This window comes from Acanthochromis polyacanthus, chromosome 7 (assembly GCF_021347895.1).
Source record: "Acanthochromis polyacanthus isolate Apoly-LR-REF ecotype Palm Island chromosome 7, KAUST_Apoly_ChrSc, whole genome shotgun sequence".
Lineage (NCBI taxonomy): Eukaryota > Metazoa > Chordata > Actinopteri > Pomacentridae > Acanthochromis > Acanthochromis polyacanthus.
Window position 1 is genome coordinate 5835599 of NC_067119.1, and position 24784 is coordinate 5860382.

A 24784-nucleotide genomic window follows, 5' to 3' on the forward strand; every position below is an offset into this window, starting at 1 on the left:
AAGCCACTGTGTAGGCTAAAGGCTACCTCCTGATTTCAAATGTGATGATTCCTGGTAAAGCGGCAGTATCTAAATTGAAAGCGAGACCAGGCTTGATTTAAGGCTCCGAATTTGACCTGAAGGTTAAAATAGAAAATAAATTTTAGTCTTGGACATCAATTAAATGTTTCCCTCAGAATAAAATTAGTGTAAACGCAGATTTTGTACGTGTTTATGAGGTGTTTTTATCGGCTTCAAGACACATTTTGAGCGAAATAAGCAGCATGGCTGACTGTTTCCACCTTTAAACTGCACAGATTCAGACTTCAGTATCACACATGTGTGGTTTAATTACTCCAATATGACAACTCACCATTGGATAGTGTATTAGTGTAGCAGTTTTACAGTGTTTGAGTAGAGTAGTGTGTGAGCTGGTGTTCTCCAACTGCAGCATTTATTGATCTGCACATTATAGCGGAAGCAATGGTGTAGAGTTACATCTAAGCCATTTGAAGGCAGGAAGAGGATTTTCTCAGTGGAGAAAAACTTCTAAATATGTAGCTTTGATATGTAGAGATTAGTTTTATGAGTTAAACTGCGTATACAAAATAGTCTTAAACTGCCTTTATACCCCTGTCTTTTGAGCTGCTGTAACGATGAACTTTCCCCACTGTGGGATCAATAAAGCTCATCTCATCTCATCTCATCTCATCTCATCTCATCTCAAACCAGCAACCAACAACACTTTAACTGGTTCTTGTTGCAGCGTTTCTTCAAGATGTACACTTGGTTTTTCATTCTAAGAGCAGTAAAAGCGGGGTTTGTTTTTCCTTGATGTGACTGCAGAAACAGTTGTTCAACAGCTGATGAATTAACAGTGACAAAGTAGTCGAAGGAGGCAGACAAAAGTCAAAACTGTCAAAGAGCAACAGGTAACAAGATGGTTTAATTCTAAAGTAGAAAGCACAATCTGTTAGAGAACAGGTGCACAGGTGGGAGTAGGAGGCAGATGATGACTTTAGACACAAGAAGGCAAAACAGTGGTTCTGTGCTGAAAAATTCATTGCAAAATAACACTCTGAGGAACATCTTTTAATGTAGGTGTGAGCAACATGTTTATGCTCCACTTTATAGTGCTCATGAATAGCGATTTGAAAATCTATAAAAAGGTTGTTTTTTAAGGTAAGTTTGCAGTGTTTAGGTCAGAGAAAATCAATTTAATGTCCTAATACAGATAGATAGATGCATTTTCTTGCTATTTACGACTAATTTCTAAGCACAAATGCCTGCTTTGCTTGAATAAATTAACCCCTAATTAACAAAACTTGTTAAAAAATTCATTTCTTTAAAAATCCCTGAATTCTTTTCATATTTTTTGATTGTAACTTTACTTTGAAACCCCATTGAGAGGCACTAAAAAGTCCTCCACAGATGAAAAACCCTGCTCAGGCTGTGTGTGTGTGTTTATCAGGTGTTGAGTTTAGTCCAGACACGACAGGTGATGAATCGGTTCGATGGCTTGAAGCAGATACAGCGAAGAGACCGCAGAGGGTCAGTGTGTAGAGCGCTACCTCGACAGTAAATGAGCTGAGGGATGGAGGGATGGTCGAGTTTCCTGCAGGGATGGAGAGGAACGAGGCAGGACTGGATGGGAAATGTGAGTGTGTGAGCCCACCTTCACGTCTGAAAGATTACAGACAAAACTCACAAGTATTGTCTGTAGTAACCAGGCAACAACGTCCAGACATGAAACAGCTAATGAAAAACATCAGAAATCCACATCTTTATTTCTCATTTAGATAGATAGATAGATAGATAGATAGATAGATAGATAGATAGATAGATAGATAGATATAACTTTATTGATCCCTTTGGAAAGTTCCTCAGAGAAATTGTAGTTCCAGTGCCAACATAGCACAAATAGTACAAGATAAAATACAGAAAGAAAAGAACACCCGAAATAAAATTAAAATTTAGTGCAAGATAAAACAATCAAAGTCAATATATAAATAAGAACGAAGTTAAAAAGTACGAATTAAAAAGTTTTATAGTTCTATGAATGTAGATATATACACTCACAGCAACTTTATTAGGTAGACCTGTTCAACTGCTCGTTAACACAATCAGCCAATCACAGGGCTGCAACTCAATGCATTTATTCATGTAGACATGGTGAAAACAACTTGCTGAAGTTCAAACCAAGCATCAGAATGTTGAAGAAAGGGGATTTAAGTGACTTTAATTGTGGCATGGTTGTTGGTCTGAGTGTTTTAGAAACTGCTGATCTACTGGGATTTTCACCACAACCATCTTTAGGATTTACAGAGAGGTAGTTGCTAGAGGTACGGACCCGTACCCGTAGCCTGTGGCCTACGGATACGGCACTTTCCATTTGCCAATCAGATACGGGAGATATGGTCACGTGACTCCTGGTAGACGCTAGAGGTACGGACCTGTAGCATCGGTACTCCAGGTACGGACCCTAAACCTGACCCTAACACTAGCCCTAACCTTAACCTTTGCTTACCTTTCAACAGTTTGCAGTGGTTAGCAGCTTCTTGACTCGCGAGACTCGCGTCGGGTCCGTATCTGTCTGGCAAATGGAAAGTGCTGTATCCATAGGCCACAGGCTACGGGTATGGGTCCGTATCTGTAGACACTACCTTACAGAGAATGATCTGAAAAAGAGAAAACATCCAGTGAGTTGTGTGAACCAAAATGTCTTGTTGATGTAAGAAGACAGAGGAGAATGGACAGACTGGTTGGAGATGATAGAAAGACAACAGTAACACAAATAACCACTGGTTACAACCAAGGAATACAGAATAACATCTCTGAACGCACAACTACCTTGAAGAAGATGTTCTACAGCAGCAGAAGACCACACCGGTAATGTGCCTGTCAGCTAAGAACAGGAAACTGAGGCTGCAATTCACACAGGCTCACCAAAACTGGAGAAGATTGTAAAAACGTTGCCTGGTCTGATGAGTCTCCATGAGTTTCAGAATTTGGCGTAAACAACATAAAACATGGATCCGTTCTGCCTTGTATCAATGGTTCAGACTACTCGATTCCTGATTGACTGAGAGCAAAAATGCAGGTCAAAACTTGAATCAAAAACAGACTGAAAGACACCATAAAACCTCAGCATGAAGCAGTTTTTAGCCACTGACTTCTGCAGCTCGTCCAGGCAGGATGCTCCACAACCACCAATTCATCCCGTCAGCTGGGAGGAGGAGGCTTTTTGTCCGGACCAGAGGTTTCCTCCTGAATTGGCCGGGACAACAAGCAGCATCATTGTTTGGCATCTCTGAAATGGCTGAGAGAAAAGCTAAATCAATTAGCCTCAGGAGGCCCAGTATTGTCATTCGCATCGGGTTACTGGTGGCAGGCGGCCAGCGAAGGCTCACGGAGGAAACGGGTCCGGTTTATTCGATTTGCTCGGGAAAGTGATTACACCTTCCTGCTCCCGTGGCTGCTGAATGACGGCGACACACCTCCCGACGGCTTCGCCTCAGAGCCGTCACAGCCTTCAAGTGCAAACACTTAACTTGTACAGCAGTCTGTTTATGCTGCAAACTGAATTTGGCATCAGGGTGGCGGTCTGCGTCTTTGTGCACGTGAGATTAATGGAAAAGAGAGCGCACGTATCAGCCTGTGTGAGTTTGCAGTGCGTGTGTGTTTGAAAAATGACTGATGAAATTGGACGGAGGTGGAGCGGCAATGATAAATCAATTAGAGTGTGCAGGAGAATCAGGCTAATGAAGGTGACAGCAGGGCCAGAGTCCCACTCAGCCGTGACTCAACCCTCCGGTGGGCAAACATGTGTGTTATTAGTGGAGGAATGGAGCTTCAGGTCTGGTCTCTGGCAAACTGTGCAACCAGTGTTTTCATCAGGATAATGTATAAGAAACTGTAGTTCCATCTGATTTCAGTGTGAGATGTTCAACAAACTCCTTGAGAATGTCCTGAGGAAAAACTTTTTTACCTTGAGCAGCTTCACTTATAGATGCAATGTGGGAAAAAAAAAAATCCGTGAAGAACAAATTTGTTAGAAAAATCATGTTAAAAGGGAGCGATATAAATAGGTGTTGTTTTTTTAGCTGATTTACATAAAGTAAAATGGTGCAATATTACATGCATGCATTGCAGAAGAACAAATACTTTTGTTGTAAAAATACAGATTTTTTGTGTGCATTATTTACAGTTTGGCCTGGTTTTTGTTGATGTATTTATATTTTAAAAATCTTTTCTTGTGATTTTGCTAGATATTATCTGTAATTTAACAAAACGAAAAATAAAAATAAAAAAATTAAGTTTGAAAAAGATTTAAAATTTTCCAACCATAATACACACAATTTTAAAAATATTTGAGAAATTTTATTTGTTAAAATATTTTTCAAATAATGCCAAATATATGTATATCAATATTTGTTAATTATATAAATAATTTATTGATTAATCACTATATTAATATTTAGTAATTTCATTTCAATAAAATAAGTTATTATTATTATTTAGTTTTATTATTATTATAGTAATACTACTAATAATAACAATAACAGCTATTATTATGATTGTTATTATTATTATTTCATACTAATTTACATACAGTAAGTGTCATTTTGTAAAATATTATTAAAGAATAAATTACTGTTTTTAAAAATGCAAGTTTTTAATTTGGATTTTATTTACAGTTTTGGCCTGTTTTTTCAATTAGTTTTTAGTTGACATACTTTAAATTCAGATTTTTTAAAAACTAATTATTATGTTTAATTTAACAAAGCTGGAAAAATATGTAAAATAATTAAATTGTTAAAAAATATATATAGTTAAGAAATATATATCTAACAGTGTGTAATGCAGAGTGTGACTTAATGACTGATTATTCATTTTAAATTTGAATTAGATAAACCATTGTTTAACCGCTGCTCTGTAGTATTTGTGATTTTTTTTTTAGAATGAGGCTTCTCCGTTTGCCGTCACCATAACTATCTCCAGAAAGTAATTCTACATCAAATCATGATGCAGAACATTTTATCTTTACAGCATTGTTTTCCTCTCGTACTCGCTCCGTCTATTTGCTTTCTAAAATTACCTCCTTCCATTGCGTTTCTATTTTGTCTTTCTCTTTCCAAACAGCTGCTGCCGAGCTTCTCTTTCTCCTTCGACTGTCTGTCTTTCTCCACCAGCTGCCCACCATTCTTCCAGCTGTCTCTTTTCTTCAGGATTCAAGCCCCCTCCTAATAGTGGTGTTTATTTTCTGTCAGGCTCTCTTTGTCCCAGACAGAATGGCATGCTCATTACACACATTTTTCCCACATTGAAGATGCACTGTACGGACGAGTCCTCCCTGGAGACTAACAATCAGCTCTACTCATGTACTTTCCTGTGCATTTTTCACGTCTCCGAGGATAAGCGGCAGGATTTTTATTGTGTTTTATCAACAGAAAAATGACAGCACTGGTTGATTGTTTAAGAGGCTTGAAACAGATGTTTTTAAAGCAGTCGTGTGAGTTAGTGCTTTTAGAAGCTGCAAACTGTCACATCTTTAAAGGTAACCAGTCAAATATGTGATGGGCTGGAAGCTGTCGTCGTGGTAACCAGGAAAACATTCAATGGAAACCCAGAAGATGATACAGGCGTCGTCACTTTCCATTCATCAGAAACACATTTTTTTAAAACTTATTTTTTATTTACAAGAAAAAAACAGTTTCAAAAATGATTTACCATTTTTTAATGATTAATTTACATGCATTTTCTTTTAAATTAACATAAGATATCTGTAAAATAATTGTATTTTGTGTGTTAAAGTGTACATTTACAATTAAACGTAAAAAAAGTGGAATTAAAGTTTGTAAATATACAAATTTTTGATGTGGATAATTTTTACAGTTTTGGACATTTCATTAATAAAATTGGTAATTAATACTTTTAAAAATTATTTATAAAATTATTACTTTACTAGACATTATCTGTACTTTAACTGGTAAAATCTGCATAATGAGAGTTTAAGAAAACATTTAGGTCTTAATTTGTATAATTTTTCTTTCAAATTTTGAATAAGAAAATATTGGTATTGTCACTTTCTAGTCACCAAAAACACATTTTATTCATTTTTTCAATCCTTAATTGACATACATTTTCTTCAAATTATCAGAAAATATCTGTAAAATAACTATTTTGTCTTGATTAACATACACTTATATAAATTTAGAAATATACAGATTTTTGGACGTTTTTACAGCTTTGACCTTTTAAAAAAATGTTTACAGTCAACACAAATGAGTACTTTTTAAAAACTATTTTACTAGACATTATAATTTGGCAAATAAAATCTGTAAAATGAGAGTTTAAAAAGTGATTTACCAGTTTTCAAGCATCGATTTGTATAAATTTTCTTTGAATTAAGCTTTTTCTAGCTGAGTTGTTAAAAATAACCAGAAAAATATTAATTATACAACAGAGTTGATAAAAAAAGCTAATATTTTGCTTCTACAGATGTATATTTGCTGGAAAAAATATAACTGAACATTTCACTGTAGTGCTGAATTATTCTTTAAACAGTCAACTTTAACAGAGAAAAAAATATTAAAAATATGTAGAATAAATCATTTTATGAGGATCAGAGGTCATCTTTCATAGTTGGTTGTGATGGGCTATTTGTTTGTGACCGTCATGCATGTTATATTTTAATATGCAGAGACGCTACATGTCTCTTTTGGGACATTTTTCATTGGTGTTATGTTGCCTCCACATAAAAAAACTTCCTCTCTCCATTTGTCCTGCATCTCTAAACATGCCATTGTTTCCTTACATCACATAAAAGCAGTAATTTCTGAGGAAGCAGCCTCCCAGTGTGTCTGGTAATTTACTTCAGCTTACAGCTTGATGCATGGTATCATGGAAACTAGTTGCTGAAGCTGCTCTGATTTATAGTCTGAATGCGATATTGGCAGAAGGGCAGGATTTGTTTGCCTGGTTACAGAAGAACATTTAAAATGCTGATCGATACGTTACAGCCTCTGAAAAGGAAACATGCTGAGCAGCTTTTACAAGGCCTTTCGAGCAAGCGGGAGAAAGCCATTACCAAAAAGGCTGTGACTGAACCTGAACGACTGGAGCCTTATAAAGTCACAGTTCTACATTTGTGCAGCTCATGAACCAAATGGGATGTTAAACGGATCAGATACAGTAAAAGAAGCGGCGTTGTCAAGGTGAAAGTACAGCCAGAAGGAATCCGTTTTACCTGAAGTTCATTTTAAGGTGCAAGTCTCTGTATACGTTTGAAGAGATTCAGGAAAAATCTGAATAATGATGCGATTGAAAATGCTGATTTTTATTTTGCGTCACGATAGATCATAACCTGAAGCAGCTACAGGAAATAATTTAACGTACACGATATAGGATTGTAGCAGATATTCAATATGCAACATTCTCCATCTCATTTTGGCCAAAACAGATACAGGGGGTCCGACTTGCATTGGAGTCTGTTGTAAGTTGGAACTCCATCAGAAGAGTCTGACTTAAGCTTGGGAGCCATAATGAAGGACAAAAGCTTAGCGGAAGAAGCACAGTCCAATGTGGTGTACAACTTGCAAATGTAAACAAAGCCATCCTATAGTGCCACATGACAACGTATTCGTCTGCTCGACTCGCCAGATGAATCTGTTTTCATTTTGACATGACGGGTTTTTTGCAAATTCTTGTCCAATAAGCGAAGTTAAATTGGCCATAATTCGATGTTGGAAATCAATGAAAGGGGAAAACTTTCAAGGACAGTAAATACTTTTCACTGTAGTTGGATATTAAAAAGTTGCTTTCCACTGCAGGAACTTGAGGACCATTTTGGATGGTCCAAACCTCTGTGTGTGGTCTGATCTTTGTAGAATCTCATTCAGGGCCGTTCTTGTGCTGACAGAGCTGAACTGTACTGGATTTAACTCTGAGTTAAACTGGAAGCAAATGAGGCTAAAAAGTGTCGGTGACAGAGCTGTTCCTGTAAACGTTCATGCCACAACACCAATTACCAAATGGCAACAGAACAGTCTCGTCAGCAGTTTTTGAGACCGAAAGGTATGAATTATAGCCGTTACCAAACCTCTGCACTGTCCTCAAATGGCTGCATGGCCCAGAGCCAGCGAAGCTTCTATTAGCTAAACATGTCACGGACTAACAGAAGGAACGGAGCCAGTGTTCTTGGAAACCAGATCCACAGTTTGCTCCAAATTTTGCTCCTCATTTAATTTTTATATTACCCCAAATTTACTGCCACGAGCATCAAATCATAAACTACTAAAGAACTTGGAAGTCACGGCAAGGTAACAGCGATTCCACTCCGAGTGAGGACACTCTAGTTCTCGTCAAATCTGAGGACGTTTTGTTCATCTCAAGCTGGATTTGATGCAAATATAAGGCGCAGATCAATTTTCTTCCCTTGGATATGTTAGAGAAGCATAATAAGACACAAGAACTGACACTGTGTTAAGTTAAAGGTTGAACATGTGGAAGTCGTCCAACCCAGATGACATCCCACTTTCTTCCACTTCTGTCTGCCGTGACACGAATGCATGCTGCCGCATTATCCACATGAGAGGAAGAGGTAAAATCTCCAAAGTAATCCTTGTCATTTTCTGGCACCGAAGCAGACACTCAGAAAATCTCCCCTTTTGGCTCCAGTCTGAGTTTCTACTTTGGGCGGTGTCCAATATGAAATGACAGAGACAGAAAGAAAGAAAGAAAGAAAGCAAAGGAGCGTCGCCAAGCAGAGGACATAAATAACGAGGAGGAGGAGGAGGAGGAGGATGCAGCAAGATGAATGAACTAAATAATCTAAAGGCTCTGTCTTTTATAATTGTGTGCAGATTGTAGGTTTTGATAATAAGGGCTTTGAGTGTTAGTAGGGTGCACGGAGAAACAGAACAAGACATGGATTTAGGAGTGTCGTGCACCTGCCTGTAGCTTCCTGCCATCCTCCCTGCTGCTCACTAATCAGTGGGGCTGGATGGGGATGACGGGGCATCCTAACCTGCCATCAGCCAGCTGCTCTCCAGCAGGAATAAAACAGCCGGTGTCAAAGCAGTCACAGAGACGCTGCCACGAGTCGGTGTCACCGGGTATCTCTGAATGAGGGGAGGTTGAAGACCCTTGGAGCTGCTGCTGGTGACAGTTTGTCACTTCTAGCTCCTGGAATCTTGGTTTCAGATGTTATTTCTCTACATGGCTTGAATCAACAAACAACAAGTGGTTTGATTGGATGTAACACACAGAAACGCCCACCGGGGATTGTTTATGTTCACGCCGTGGTCGTTGTTTTCAATTATTTCAGCGTTATTGTATTTTCTGTCTTGTTGGTGTGATGAATAACTCCAAACACTACTAGACCCATGAGCCTCTGCTCCTGTTGCCATGGAGAGGAGGCAACGAGACGGAAAGGCAGTTAGAGCGCATTCTCAATGGTTTGTCATTTTTAGTTTTAAGTAAAATACATTCGCAGAATTCATCCAGAATCCAAACGCAGCAAATTTAATCTCCTAAACTCCAAAGCATTATTTTGCTCCTGTCAAATCTTTCCTCCTGGCGGGATCATTTTCACCACAATATGAAGTCTCAAACCTCTTTGGAAACAGCACCACCATTACTAGAAGTAAAGAGAAATCATGAATGTGTTCTGTGCAATAAAACTAAACTGAATTGGTTGAAATTCTTTGAGTATGTATTTTGAGTAAATTGAAAACAGTTGTACCAATACTGGGAAAAAAACAAACAGTGGCTCCACATACTGCAGATATTTTACTACTTACATTTTTACAACTTCTACAAACTCAGCATTTTTCTCACTAATCTGCACATCAACAAGATGTTTCACCATGCTGAATGTATCTTCCACAACCTGCTGACAACTTGCTCCTCTGGAAAACATTTCTAAGCCATGCTGCTTCTATTTTATTAATCAGGTGTTTTATTTTTCTCTCAGTTTCTTATTTTTTTTCCATGCTTGCCTCCACTCCACTCTATAAACACTGCCTGCAGTTCATCCTAAGAGTTCTTGAATTTTCCTCATGACTGTTGGTCGCAGCTGAGCCACTCGTGGCTTCTTTTAGTTGAAAAAAAATGTTTATTTTTGGCAAATTTTGTATTTTAAGATGTAGAATAAAGTGGTTGAGGTGCAGTTTTGGAACTTTAAGCTTATATTTAGGTAATCTTGTCAACAGAACGGCACTCCACACGATTAGTTCAAGTAAAATTTCAAAGAAAGTTGAAAACCAGACCGTTTTTTTTCTGTTTTTTGTTCTGATAATTAGTGTAATTTGAAGGATTTTTTTTAAACGGTAACTTGCCTCAGCATCCAAATTAGGAGGTTGGAGGCATACACTATCGTTCAAAAGCGGTTTGAGATCACTTAAAAATGTCTGTATTTTTGAAAGAAAAAACGTTTTTGTCAATGAAGATAACATTAAATGAATGATAAATCCAGTGTAGACATTGTTAATGTGGTAAAAGACTATTCTAGCTGGAAACGGCTGATTTTTAATGGAATATCTCCATAGGGGTACAGAGGAACATTTCCAGCAACCATCACTCCTGTGTTCTAATGCTACATTGTGTTAGCTAATGGTGTTGAAAGGCTCATTGATGATTAGAAAACCCTTGTGCAGTTATGTTAGCACATGAATGAAAGTGTGAATTTTCATGGAAAACGTGAAACTGTCTGGATGACCCCAAACTTTTGAACATCAGCTCCATCACCTAGGAAACCAGGAGTAACATCCCATAATAGACCATTACTCTTAAATCTTAGATTTCCTTTTCAGTAACTGTTTGAAAATATCACATTTTAGGTTAAAATATGACTCTTTCACTACATGTTGGAAGCGTCTGGTTGACAAGTCCCATCACAAGGTAAGATGAGATAAGTTCTACGGGCAAAAATAGGATACAATCAAAAATATTTTCTCCAATGAAATAAGCAGATGAGTTCAGTTTTAGAGGACAATGTTGTGTTTGTATTTTTTGTGAAGAAAACAGCTTTTTATTATTTCATATTTTCAGAAATGTGTGCATGTTTGACTGCAGCTGCTTTACTGTAAAAGTTTCTACATTGCAGTAACTTATGTAAGCAGAGTTGGAAAATAACCGCTTTAATGTGGCAGCTCGTCTTCCCTGAGGGCAGAATTGGTTTGACTTTGACTGCAGCTCATTTTCTACTTTTCAACGCTCTTTCTTTACACTGAGTATCTACAGCTCCGACATCTTCTTTAATCTCTCTCAAATACACAGGAATACTTAGTCTTTTTTCTTAGTTTCTTCACTAGAAGAAACTTAGTACAGTGACATAAAGGGATAAAGATCAACTATAAATTACTGTCGCGATCAGAAGTTTTAGTCTCTTTTGGATTTATATGAGCTCAGCTGTAATGCACAATTTCTACAGTTTAAAAATTCAGTATGTAAACTTTAAGCATCCAGTTTGTCCTGAATATTAGGTTTCACTGCCTTCGTAATCAATAAAAGTGTAAGGGTCAAAGCTATGGGTCCCCACTGACCAGAGGAAAGAAGGATGTGTGGAGAAATTCATTTCAAGCCAATCCAAGCTAAGAAGAGAAGATAATGGCATTTTACAAGCAATAAGAACCAAATAGAACCTTATATGTGTCAATGTTTGGTTGTTATAGTGGATATTCTACAGCAACAGATGGCGTATTGTTTTTGATTGCACAAATCATAAAATCTTAACAAGGATTTCTCTTTGTCTTGGATGTGAAATATCTTTATTCGTGTAGCTAATGATGTTTAGAGCTGTAAATTACTGGTGTTTTGCAATGAGCTGTATTAGTCTAAAAATGCAGGGTGTGGAGCTGAAATGATTAGTTGAAGAGCTGTTGTTTTTAATAATTTTATCAACTCAAAGTTCCTCTGTGGTTGTTGATTGCCCTCTTAAAACATCACATCTGTGTCTAACAGTTACACATTTAAAATCTATTTCCATGAAAATGATTCAATTTTTGCTTTTCTGGACTTACTTTGTAAATCAAAACGGACCAGCTGGGTTGTGTGTTTGCACCATTTACTGGCTTCAGTGAGGCTTTTTAGAGTAGTTACCAAAACAAACCTCCTTTTACTGCTCTTAAATATGGTAATCTGAGTGTAGTTGCTAGAGAAAAGTCACAATGAGACCCTCTCCGGTTGTTGAGTTAACCGCTAAAACTCATGTGGTTATCAGGTGTATATTTAGAATGACTAAATACCATTTCACCATGTTTGGTGAACAGCCTTTGTCTATAACATCACCATCAAGAATGCAAAATTTGTCATCTAGGCTGCCTAACAAACCCCCTGTTGTTCTATTTCTTCCATGCTCACACAACTGGAAAAACATCCAGTACTACTATAACTACTATTTGTTGCTGTTGTGGTGGAAGTTGTCAGATGCTATGTCGTCATGCAAACAAAAAGCCCCAAAAGGACGATTTCAAGGATGTTCCTGCAGTGGAACGCCACTGAATTCACCTCACAAACAGCTACACAGGATATCTATTATTAAATTCTGAAGCATCTTTGGCCCGCTGGCCTGTAGGTTTGAGTGTGATGCTTGTTTTGACATATTGGCGAACTGTCTGTAAGCTCAGCAAAGGATCTGTGTCAGTTGACCTTTCTAAATTAAGCTGTAGCCCCAACAGACTCATGCTTCTCTGCTGTGTGAAGAGCAGGCTGAAATTTCCCACCATATTCCCCCATAATAGTCTCTGATTAAGTTTTAATGCTGCTGGAAAAGCTCTATCATTATAGGAACGTTCATACTCGCTACAGTAAACAACATGGTGCTCAGGTCACTTAAAAGGCCCTTATTGGTGGCTCATATATAAACATTCGTTCATATTTCTGCTTGCTTTGTAAATAGGTATTGTTATGAATCTGCAGAGGATGTTCAAAGCTTCATTTTTTCAAATTAACTCGCAGAGTTACTGTGTCCCCTTTTGAAATACCAATTAATTCCCCTCTGCTGCGCTACACTGCAGATTTTATTAAGAGGAAAATGCAAAGACCACTGAGTGCTTTGGGTGTTTTCATGACAAGGGGTGTTTATTATATAATTTCAGAGTTTCTCAACTGATAAATTGTAAAAGAAAAAAGTTTCCGTTGTGAAAGCTGATAAACACCAGCTCTTCTTTGTGTCTCCTTTCTAGAGTTTTTTCTGCCATGAGCATTATCCCCTCATGTGCGATTTTGGCTTTAACATCCACCTTTGTTCTAATTGCAGCGAATGTTTTTCGACTTTACACCCATTAAAAGGGCAAAAGAAGCAATCAATAGGTCAGTCAGTGAATCGGATTAAGCTGGTAGCATTGAGGGTAGCTGGCCAAACTCGTATGTCTCCGTTCAAACTCACAAGCCATGTGTTCTTCATTTCACCTCTGTGGAATATTTTCTCACCACAGATTGACATCACACGGACATGTAATTATATATGTTAATGTGTGTTAGCTTATGGCTGATGAAAGGCGGGTGTTGGACATGTTCTCTGTCAAATTTGGCCTGAACAGACGTTGATGGCACGTTGACATTTTTTTCCAATATAACACTCACTGTAAACTATTGATGATCGGAGAGATTGGGAACTATATTATCATACATTGAAATACTATTTGCAATCTTCCCAAAAGCCCTGATATTAAATTAGCAATTCTTACTTTTCAAGAAGGTTCTGAGAGCTGAAGTGATTTCTGATGACATGGAACATGCATCATATGACAGGCTTTCTTGTTGAACCCCAAGATAACTGCTACTTCTTGGAGGTTACTCTTGTAATTCAGCATTTACACAAAAAATGATTGAGACAACTCAGATTCAGTTCATTCAGATTATCTGGGGAACTTTGCTGTTCAGATTGACATGGTCAGTCTGTTCTGACATGAAAGATGTTCTCTGAAAGGTTGACTTAACCTGGATATTACAATTCCAGGGGGGTGGGGAGACGTTTTAATTACTCATTTGGGATTGTCAATAAAAACACTACAACGTATTGTTTCTGCTTTCAGGGCAAGGAGAGGAAATGTGTTCAGAACAGAGCATGTATTTGGTTTCATGTTTTAGATTTAGTGTCAGTGAGTGTACAGACAGCTATGTCCCAGTGTTTCTCTGTTTACATGACATTTTAGTTGTTTTTTTATCTTTTAGAGTTGACAGATTAGATATGAGCAGGATATCGTTGTTTATCAGATTATAGCAAAGAGGATTATCTTCATTAAAGAAGGAATGTATTTGCTCAAATATCATTTTCTTTTCTCCAGTTTCCAATTGACTTGGATGTTACTGTTTTTAATCTTTACAGATATTTTATTCTTTGTCTTTCTATTTTAGTCATGGCCCACTGACATTGATTAGTTGGGCTGAAAAGCTTCCAACAAGCTTTATAAATGAACTATGACACCATGAGTATTTTGACTGAATCTCCCACTCACAATGTGGGGAACTAGGTAAGGATAGTTTGTTCTCTTGAGAATATGTTCTCCAGGAATCGCTTCAATGGACAACATGGAGCGGGCGTTGCCCCTAAAGGAGGCACAAAGTCAAAAGTTCATCCACCCAAGAAGAGGGCTCCAAACCCCAGGGTAGCACTGGTGATCCGAGGTAAAATACATCGTCTATTACAAGGGTCTGCAGATCACCATGTCCCGGATCCTCATCTCTATTATGCAGGTATTGAGGAGGATGAAGAGAGGGAAACTCATGATAGTAGGAAGGAGTTCAGAAGTGGATATCCAAAGGTTAGCTCAAGAGCTGAGGCCTACTCTCCAAAAGTTCCAAACAGTAAAGGGCATGGAGTAGCATCAGGGCCACCATGTGTTGGAGAGGTGGAGCTGAACAGAGAGGGATGTATAAGAATACCCTGCACCTTGCAGCATAAAAGCTGCAGAGCCCCAGGAAATACAAAACGAATCTCCTTTGAGGCTGGACTTCGAGAACCTCCTGAGCCGATGCGACCAATGTCACACTACGGTCCAATTGGCCCTGACATGAATGGCACTAAATTCACATCAGCAGTTGGAAGGGGGTATCCCTCACCTCGTATTCGACCAAAGAGACCATATTCTGCTGGTGACTGTGTGGACTACAACTTCAACAGAGCTCTTCCAGGTACACTACTGGAGGAGGATGAAGATAAAGAGGAGGAGTCAAGTGCTATCATTGAGCATATTCTTAAAGAGCTGAGGGGCATCAACAAGATCCAGGAGGAAATCTCCGACCTCAGGGATTACCTGACCTCGGTTCGAGGATCAGTTGAGGAAGTATCATCCTGTGTAGATGCTGTATTGATGGAGATTGAGGGCATCCGTTCAAGCAGCAAGACTAGTTCAGGGGGACATGCAGGTACTTGGTCGGGTGCAGGGTCCAAGGATGGATCATCCTCGCGCAGAAGGCCTGCAAGTGCCTATGGAAGTTTAGGTAGTGCAATGCCAAAGTCAGATTCAAATTGTTTCTCTCAAGTATGCAAAGAACGCCATAGCATACATGGAGAATTACTACTACCAAGACCAGAAGAATCTACTGTGTCCCCAATTGCTGAATCAGTGGATCCTCAAGAACTGGATGAGGATAACTCTGACCACAGTTCGGACATTCCAGTAGGTGCTATAGCAAGGAAACTCAGCTTTGGCTACCTTGAAAGGCAGGATGGCCAAGACTGTCCAAGCACCAGCTCTTTGTCCTCTGGTCATAGTTCGAAGTCTGAGTCAGATCTAGAGAGACCATCATCTAGTCATGGAAGAAAGCAGCAAAGAGCTGATGACGGGGAGGAACCTTGGACTAACACTGTACCACCACACAGTGTCAGCGGAGAGTCTGTTTGGCATAGGGAAAGTGCCTACCTCACTGGAGGTCCGGAGGCAGGTGAGAGCTCTCTTTGCTGTGAAGGAGCTGGTAGCTGGGATCACTATAGGGGTGCAGGAGGTTATGGTACATCAGGCCAGTGTTCCACAGCAAGTTCAGAACATCTCTCCCTTCACTCTGGAAAGCATTACAACTCACCCGCCAGTACTTCTAGTAGAGAGGAATGGCAGTCACGGAGGAGACGGCCTCAAAGCCAGTCTGGGATTCATGTTCCACCAGATACCAAAATTGAAAACTCCACTATGGGATATGAGTGTGCTGCTGACTTGTCCTACCCTCAAAGTTCTGGTTACCACTCAGTTGATGGACATGATGGCGAAGCCGAGGAGTTTGACTATGGACAATCAAACAACCTGAGCTACACAACAGATAGTCAGGTTGAGACCTATTTAGCCTACGAAGATACTTCAGCAGTGACTTGGACTGAAGCATCCTTAGGAACTGCTGTTGGTGATGTAGATAGGTTGTTCATCCAGCAGATGGACGCCAGTAACCAAAGCTTCAGAAACCGACTCCCTCACCCTGGCAGCGCAGATGTCCAAGCTGGTGGTTTCACTGTCAAACGCTTTGGACGAGCCGTGCTTGATTTTAGCTCAGCCTTGCGTGGTGCGTTGCGCAAACTTGAAACACCGGGAGGTGTCAATCCTGGGGAAGAAACAGACTTTGACATATCAATGCCTTCTGACCTGCCTACAAATGAGTTGCCTTCAAAATCTTCATTCTATGGGGCCCAATTTGAACAAGCAACTGATGAAACCCAGAAAGGTGATGTGGTTGAAAGTGGTAATGGTTTTGGGAAACTGAGCAGAAACAGTACCTTAGATAAATCTGGTAGTTTCTCTGTAGAGCCCATGCTTGAAGAAACCAACAACAGCCTTACATTGGAGTCTACAGACCCTTGCCAACGTCCTCCTTGTTCAGACAATACCCCCACATGCCCTGAAGAAGTCCCAGTCTGCCCTGACCCAATCTTTAGTAGCACTGCAATACTGCCTAAACCTGATGGCCTTACAGAACAACCTGCAGAAAGCCCAGCAGAAGGTCCTGCAGAAGGTCCTGCAGAAGGTCCTGCAGATATGGGTGTTAAAACTCAGCTTTCGCAACGCACCACTGCAGATTCCTTGTCAGTCTCTGTCTCAGCTGATGAATCTGTAGCAGTGGAAGAGCAAAGACAAACTGAGGTGCCACAGCAACCCACCACAGACACTGCTGTGGCCCCTGAGGGCAAACCTGAAGGAGACACAGCAGATCAATCCATAGATATAAGCCAGCTGGATGAACGCAAGCTGAAGTGTCTGAGGAGCTTCCAGCAGATTCTGCGGGAGAAGAGGGAAACCAGGCGCAACCTTACCAGTATGACGATGTCCACGTTCTCTCAGGAGGAGTTTGAACCAGGTAGTCATAAGATGGCTTCAAGTTGGGATTATCTCTTGTTTCATTATGTGCATTTTGTTCTTTTATTTCATAAACAAGTCCCTTATTCGTTTGGAATCTCAGATGAAAACAGAGATGCGGTACACTTACAGTGCGTATCTTGTTTTTATCTGATGTATATTCACTTTTCATGCCTTTAATAATTCTCAGGGTGAAAGAATGATATTTTTTATGTAATTTATTTTGTTTGAGTGTTTATAAATAACCTTTTGTTTCATTATTGCATGTGAACACCCATGGATTCGTTATTTAAAGAGCCTATATGATGTTTTTTGGGTAGTTCCTTTTCCATTTACTTTATTTTCGGTGCTTTTTGTGCATGTACAAGGTCTTGCTAAAGTTTTCGCATCCAAAGAAGTTATTCTTTTCCACAGAAAAAAACTGCTTGAACAACCCTGTCTCCCAGGAACTACATTATTATATACTAAACTGTATTCTCAATTACCCTTTGAAACTAATTTATATTTTCTCCCTGAAAGGTAAAACTATATCATAGTAAGAAATACTTTTATGCTGAAAGAGCCACATGGTCTGTGCACAGATATAGTAGGAGGAGATCTAAGCATAAATCACCAACACAACTTTCTCCCAGAAGACCATCGTTTATGAGCCGTTTTGGACATTTATTCTTAAACTTCAATTTAGTTTTCATACATTTTCTTTTGGTTTTCATTCGGGTTGTCAAACTTATGCATTAGATTGGTTTTATTAACTTTATTGTACCTGATCGGGAGATCCCAAGTTAAAATATGACACTTTCAAAACAAGTGTAGATTTGAGAATGCAGTTTATGTCAATAAGACCATTTCAGGTCCAGGCTTGTCTTCGGTTTCTCATCTACATCACCATGTCACATTTTCCTAGGGGGTAGTTTGGCCCTATAACAATGAAATCATGTGTTTTTTGAACATTAAAGCATTTAAACATATTCTAGTAGACCCCAAATACTGAGTTGTAAAGCTGCAAATCAGCATAGTGTGGGCTCTTTAGGTTTTTGTCTTGGTAACTGTTGGTCGACAAAAACAAACTTTTACTTTTCCACCCACCTTTCTGTCATGAATGCCTCCCCCACTGTAGTTGTATCTGCTTGATCTGTCATAGTTGCCTTGCACCATTTACACTGATAAAAGGAATAGTTCTCGTCCCCGCGCTAAACAAATTCACCCACGTTCCCCTGAGTATTTACTGTACCAAACACTCTCTGCTGGCACTATGATTTTCCACACCCTTGAGAGTAATGTATCACCCGCCACTCAAGAGTCCCTTACTCCTCTCCGAGGCATCGGCCGTAGCCATTTGCTGAATTAGAAAACATTAATTATCTCCTTGGAAAGCGAGCCTGACATTAAAGAGGAAAGGAGAAGGGAAATATTAAGAGTCATTTTCATGATAAATTATACATGTTAATGAAACATTTATGACCTCAGACCCCATCTATCTGGAAACTCAGTGGCGGTGCTGCTTTTAACGTTACGCGAGCATTTATAACAAAATGAATAATCCAGGGCGCGGCTTGTTATTTTGCATGATGAGTCAAACTAGTCCATGACTGTTTCTCTTTTCTTGTTTCTCTCCTGCTGTTTTACAGATGGAAGCCAAGATGGAGATCAGGTTACCTCTTTTGTGGTTTCTATCCCATTAAAATTAAAAAGGAAGCTGTTTTTTTTGTGCAATTTTCTCTTATCGTGTCAGTGCCTCGCTTTTATTTAATTCGTCTTTTTTATTGTGTTTTCTGTCAGTTCCTGGTAAATGCTCACTTAATCCTGAAAACACAGTTAATGAAATAGCTTCAGGTTTTATGAGATGCCAGCATCAGTGCATCTAAGCCCTATTGAGAACATTTGTTTCTGTCGTAAAGGTAAAAATACCACACAGGAGTAGGTCAGTATTGATTAGTACAGAGTTGTGATGAAAAATAGCATAGAAGTCGATGTTTGCATGTTTTCTTACTGCCACTGTGGCGTTTTCTTTACTAGCTGTCAGACACACAACAAATGTTTAAGTGCCAAAAGTCAGTTTGTGGTGTGTTTACTGGAAGCACGTGGCAGGTGTTTGCTTTACAAGGTGAAACCAGATTTATGACGCTCGTATACGGTATGACCGATCGAAACGCACTCTTTGGCATGCAGTATGGAAACTCAACCAACTCATATTCAGCCCCTCTGTCCTGTTATTTCCTGTTCACTTTCCTCTTTCTCTCGTATTTGTGCGTGTGCATGCTCCACTGTCATGAAACCAATAAAGACCGTCGGCCTTTAAACGGCTAAACGTTTGACCTGTGGCATCCCATTTCAGAGCCGCGATCAAGATGGTGACCCCAGCAAGCACCCGTGGGCCAAGCCAGGGTCAGTAAAACCTTCCTGATGTGTGAGAATATTATTACCTGATGGCGTGTTTGCACCGATCAATGCATTTTGGCATGTATGTGTATATGTGTGTGTGTTTACAGGGGAAATGCGCCGTTTGGCATCGACAGCATGCCAGACCTCCGCAAGAGGAGGCCGATCCCTCTCGTTAGCGAACTGGTGAGTTCCTTCCACTCGATATCTGCCTCCAGACATTTTGATTTTGACCTTCATTGAACACTGACTTCACTGAACACTGCATTTGTGTGCAAACTGATTAACATTTAAACATGCACCAAGCTGAAAACATTTGTCAGTACTCACTGAGCAAAGAATACAAGAGGATAAACATGGAAGGCGTTGTCTGCTAAACCCTAAATCCATCTCCTCCATCAAAACAATTTAAAAAACCCCAGTGTATTAACAGGTAGAACATTTAACTACAATAATGGAGTCTTGTCATGTTGGTGTGCACAATCAATGTCATGTGAAGTCAGGCTTTCTTACAGATATCTGTTTAGTATTTGAGCATGTATAAAGTAGTTGTGTCGATAATGACTAGCAGAGTCAAGAAAATGTAGCGCTGCATAATTACCTTCCATATATTGCATTGTTTTGTATTGTACGCAATGTCAGTGATGTCTAAGGCAATCCTTTCTGTATTTAATGTATTTTTAACCACGATATACGGTCAGAGGATAATATTTTGTACAGTGAGAATCAAATTGACAGATGAGAACTCCACTCCTGACAACTGACTGTTATACATCATCCAGTAACATACAGAAAATTAAACCGCATAAGGTTTTCTGGATATTTTGGGCCAATTGTTAGTTGTCTGAAATATCTGCATGACTCCACAAGGATAGATTAAAACTTTTGGATCCCTTGTGATGGAAAGTTGTGTATTATCACATTCAGTTGCCTATCAATTAAAAAACCAACCTATTTTGAACAACTGTAATGAAGTAATGAAAATCTCGATTGACTTAAAAAATCTGTACATTATTTGTAAGTTAATAAAACTGGCCACAGTGTATTGACTGTGTTCTATATGCTAGCTTGATTTAACGTGAAAAGCCACTATTTATATCGTATTAGCTCATTTTAACCTGATTATTTTATACTGAAATGATAAGAACCAACTGGAACCAGGCTAGCTTCTCATATTCATGTGATTTCTGAAACTAGAACTTTGTCAACTGGTAATATTAGTACAAGAACTATTAAGGGGATGCAATATGAACAAGTTAGCTGCTGTTTTTAGATGATCTCACGTGTTGGTTGTTGAGCTGTGATATAAAAACAGCTTTCTGCAAAGTTTACACTCGTCTTTTTAGGCATCCATTTCACCAAAATGCAGCCACATTGATGACTCTTTTTAGTTGGGAGCTGAGTAAATTTTCAATAAACATACAATGAATACATACAAATTAGGCCTAGAAGTCTCCATAGGGTTGGATCAGTTTGAAGTTGGTGTTTTTGGTTAGTCTGCTCTTCCTGTTGCCACAAATTATGGATTAATCCTGGTTAATGTTACACCAGCAAACCAAGTACTCATTAGTTGGACGACCAACCAATCAGCTGATTGATTTGGAAACTGCAGTCTTACTATTCAGGGATTTTTTTTTTTTATCTTCACACCTTAGAAATCCTCAGAGTAAACACTGATATAGATCGTAAAACCAACCACAGCTCCCACTTAGTTTCGTTTTATACACTGGTGACAAAAAGTTGCATGTAGTGAGTTTGTATTTTGCTCCGAGGCCATTTGTACTTTGCACTAATTTGCTTTCTTTTCTCAGCTGCAGCACCAGTTGCTTGGTCACAGACTTCGTTATGAATTTCAGCTCTAATAGCCTGATAATGGCCTGTTTTGCTCCATTGCTTAAAGTAAAGAAGTCAACCTGACTGTGCCACCGGAGTTGTGCATATTGTATCTTAATCACCCAATTTGATCCTTCAAGAAAGATAATTTGCAGGCCAGATGCAGGATAAAGACACAAGAAAGCTGTTGTACAGTGGCGCCCGCTGTGTGATAATTTGTTTGTGTGCACCGAATAGTCGGTTTCAAGGTTAAAGCGGCTGATCGTCTCAGAGGGGAACCTGTTTGTTTGTCTCTAACCTTTATCTTTCGTCTTGTTTTCCTTCTCTGCTCATGCTGCCTCCCTCCCTCTGCCGGCCCTCAGGCGATGGTGAGTAGAGCAGATTTGAGATTTCAGCTGCTGCGCTTTACACTTTGTTTGATATTTCAGATTCTGTAATTGCAGCAAAGCGTTTCGATCCGCTAAGTGCGGGAGCTTTTCTTTGGTCGATTTGCGGAAATTTGACACGAGCAGCTCGCACACGGCCATTGTTCTTCTGTGTTTCAAAAGATTCTGACAGCACGAAAAGAAATGTTGCTTTTTGTGAATACTTTCTAAGAGCAAGAGGCTTTTTCCCTGATTACTGTAGAGCTTCAGCTGTAAATCCTTTAATTAATACGCTGTGATTCAGCAAGTTGACAGCTCCATTTTTATTTATTTTTTTGACATAACACACCTGCCACTCTGCACAAACAAACGCTGATAAATGTGGTAAATTTCAGCCCTTAGCTCACATTAACTTTGAAGTACTTTAGGGAGACGCATATCCACTGGCTGGTTATCTGAGTTGTGAATGTTCACTCGCTCACATCTGAGAAACTTCACTCATCTGATTAAAGAAACTCGTCTCCTTTGATTTGAAGTCAGTTCTCCAGAGTGAAGGTCACTCTCTCAACAGCAAAAAAAATCTGAGACAAAAAAAAAAAGAAACACCCCAGAGGTTTTGAAGAGATATAAAAGTTCTTGGGCAATGTTGTCTAACTCTGTCAAGTTTCAATTTGTAGAGAATGTAGAGAAAGGACAACAGACAGGAGATACGCCACCAAACACAAAAGAGTACAGATGGGACTGAAATAATTGGAGGATAAAATCACAGCAGCCAAAAGAAGCAACAGAAAAAAAATAAGGCAAAGAGATTAATAGATTGTGATCAAAAATCCTCACATAACTGGAATTAAAAAGGAGTGCTCAGTCGGTTAGAGCGTCCCTAAACGTCTGATTCTGATTAAAGTTAACAGTTTGTTTGGTTTCAACGTCTTGTTATGGTTACACACAGGTCGGTAAAAGCATTTGTCATTATATTTCTTCTTCAAATATGACTTTTAGACTTCACATGATTCCAGCTGTCCTGCCCAGAAACCTTCAAACTCACCTGAGTGTTGCCTCAAAGTCCAAATGACACAACCACACACTCGCTGTTTAGTTTTCCCACGTTGATTGCTGCATAAATCTTCAGAACAGCAGCATATTTTTCAGGCCTCTGCTTGACACGTTCCTGCTGTCCTCTTGTCAGGTGATGTCACGTCTTCTGCTGGTCTCACAGCTGTCAGAATGCATGAGGAGAAGCTGAATGTCGATAAAATATGAATAAATAATGTTGAAGGACATCTCCTGGTGAGCCACAGCTGAGGAGATTAAGCACTTAAAAGTCACCAAAGACGCTCTGGAATAAGTTTCAGTCTGATGTGCTTCAGTCAAAGAAGCTGATGCCAGCGAAATGTCTGATAAATAGGGTTAGATGGTATGTTAAGGAGCGGCCGGACAAAGCACAGGACATCTGGAGAATTTGCAAGTTTTTGCTGTGTTCAGGTGCTGTCAGTGGAATGTATGTCCAAACAAAAGCACCCAGGAAGCTTGACAGGAAGTACTTCCATTAAAAATCTTTTCATGATGATTTATAAACGTGTGGATGTCAGAACATCTTCTCACACAGCCTGATGTTCAGGCAGCTTTACCAAACATGTAGTCAAAAACCAATTCTGGATTAAACGTTGAAGTCTTCAAAAAGTTTTTAAGAAAGACTCTTCAAGCAGTCTGACGAGAATAATGTCTATTCAATGCAAAGGTTGTAAGAACAAAGGTGACCAAAATCTTGAGATTTTAACTGACTGCATAAAGCGTTCATTCTGGAAAGCCACAACCCATCGTCTTACAACCCAATCAGGATGTGCATGATGTAATCGTATCAACAGTTTAACCACCTCCTCTTTTTTATTTCTGCTAGGTTGGCATTATTTCTGCTTGACTCAGCGTGACCTTAACTTGAACTCGAGTGCAGACAAAGAGAGGGCATGAACTTCTGGTATTAACACTTTATATGGGCTCCATTGGCTTCCGTTGGGTTGTCGTTTTCCACAGGATCATTCAGTGTCTGCAGAAATACAGCTGACACGCTAGGTTTTCCAGTCTTATCATTCTTATGAATCAAATCTGATTCAAAGGTCCTATTTGACTAGTTTTAACATTTGTTCAATATTGAAATGCCACAACGATACCAAGCATTTGTTTCATGGGCTCATGCGGAGTAAAATTCTAGACATTGAGGAGTTTTATTTGTTACATGCTCGCATAGTTTATGCAAGGAAATGCAAAGTGACTGTTTCTCAAGGCTGTGCAATTACAAGGAATCTTAAAACAAATCTTTTAAAGCAATAGAAAAATATTAAAAAGTCATAGTGTCACATAGGGCATAAAGTTCATGAGATCATAAATTTTGTGCTACACTTGGACGTCCTCTACAGACCCTTGCAAACTTGGGTGAATGACGAAATTTATGGCACAAGACACACAAACTTTCCTTGCTTCTTCGACACAAACAACTTCAATTTAGCTCACACCATTAAGTGCTTTTTACAGTTTTATTATTAATTGAGTTGAATACTCGAGGATTCAAACCATTTAATTAGCAAAACAAAATGACCGCAAAATCCCCCGAAAACAAAACAACCCACAACGGACTCAGCCATTCCCTGATAAATGGAACCATTAATTGCAAATTAAATTAACGTGCAGTTACTGAAAACTCTGCCATTTGAAGGAGGATTCAAAGAAGTTGAGCGTTCACGAATCAGAGTAAATTAATAAGCATACATGAATATGAAAATTAGCTAAATCAACATTGGCAGAAAAAGCAGGAGTTTGGAGCCTTGGAATGAAACACCTGAAAGACTATGAGCCTCATAGTTGTCAATGAGCCAATTAATGTGGAGCTTATTTCAAGCAGCTGTTGGCCAATACAAGCATGAATTCACCAACAGTATGCTTCAGTTA

At 39.1% G+C, this 24784-nt stretch overlaps 1 protein-coding gene across 1 annotated transcript in view; it reads left to right on the forward strand.

Annotated features, from left to right (window-relative positions):
* LOC110962432 (protein unc-13 homolog B-like) overlaps positions 1–24784 on the forward strand; it is a 242079-nt gene that overhangs the window by 114325 nt on the left and 102970 nt on the right. The window contains exons 12-14 of the mRNA XM_051950402.1: positions 19600–19649; positions 19754–19829; positions 21839–21844. Of these exons, the coding sequence (XP_051806362.1) occupies positions 19600–19649; positions 19754–19829; positions 21839–21844 (132 nt within the window). The remainder of the gene's footprint in view (positions 1–19599; positions 19650–19753; positions 19830–21838; positions 21845–24784) is intronic.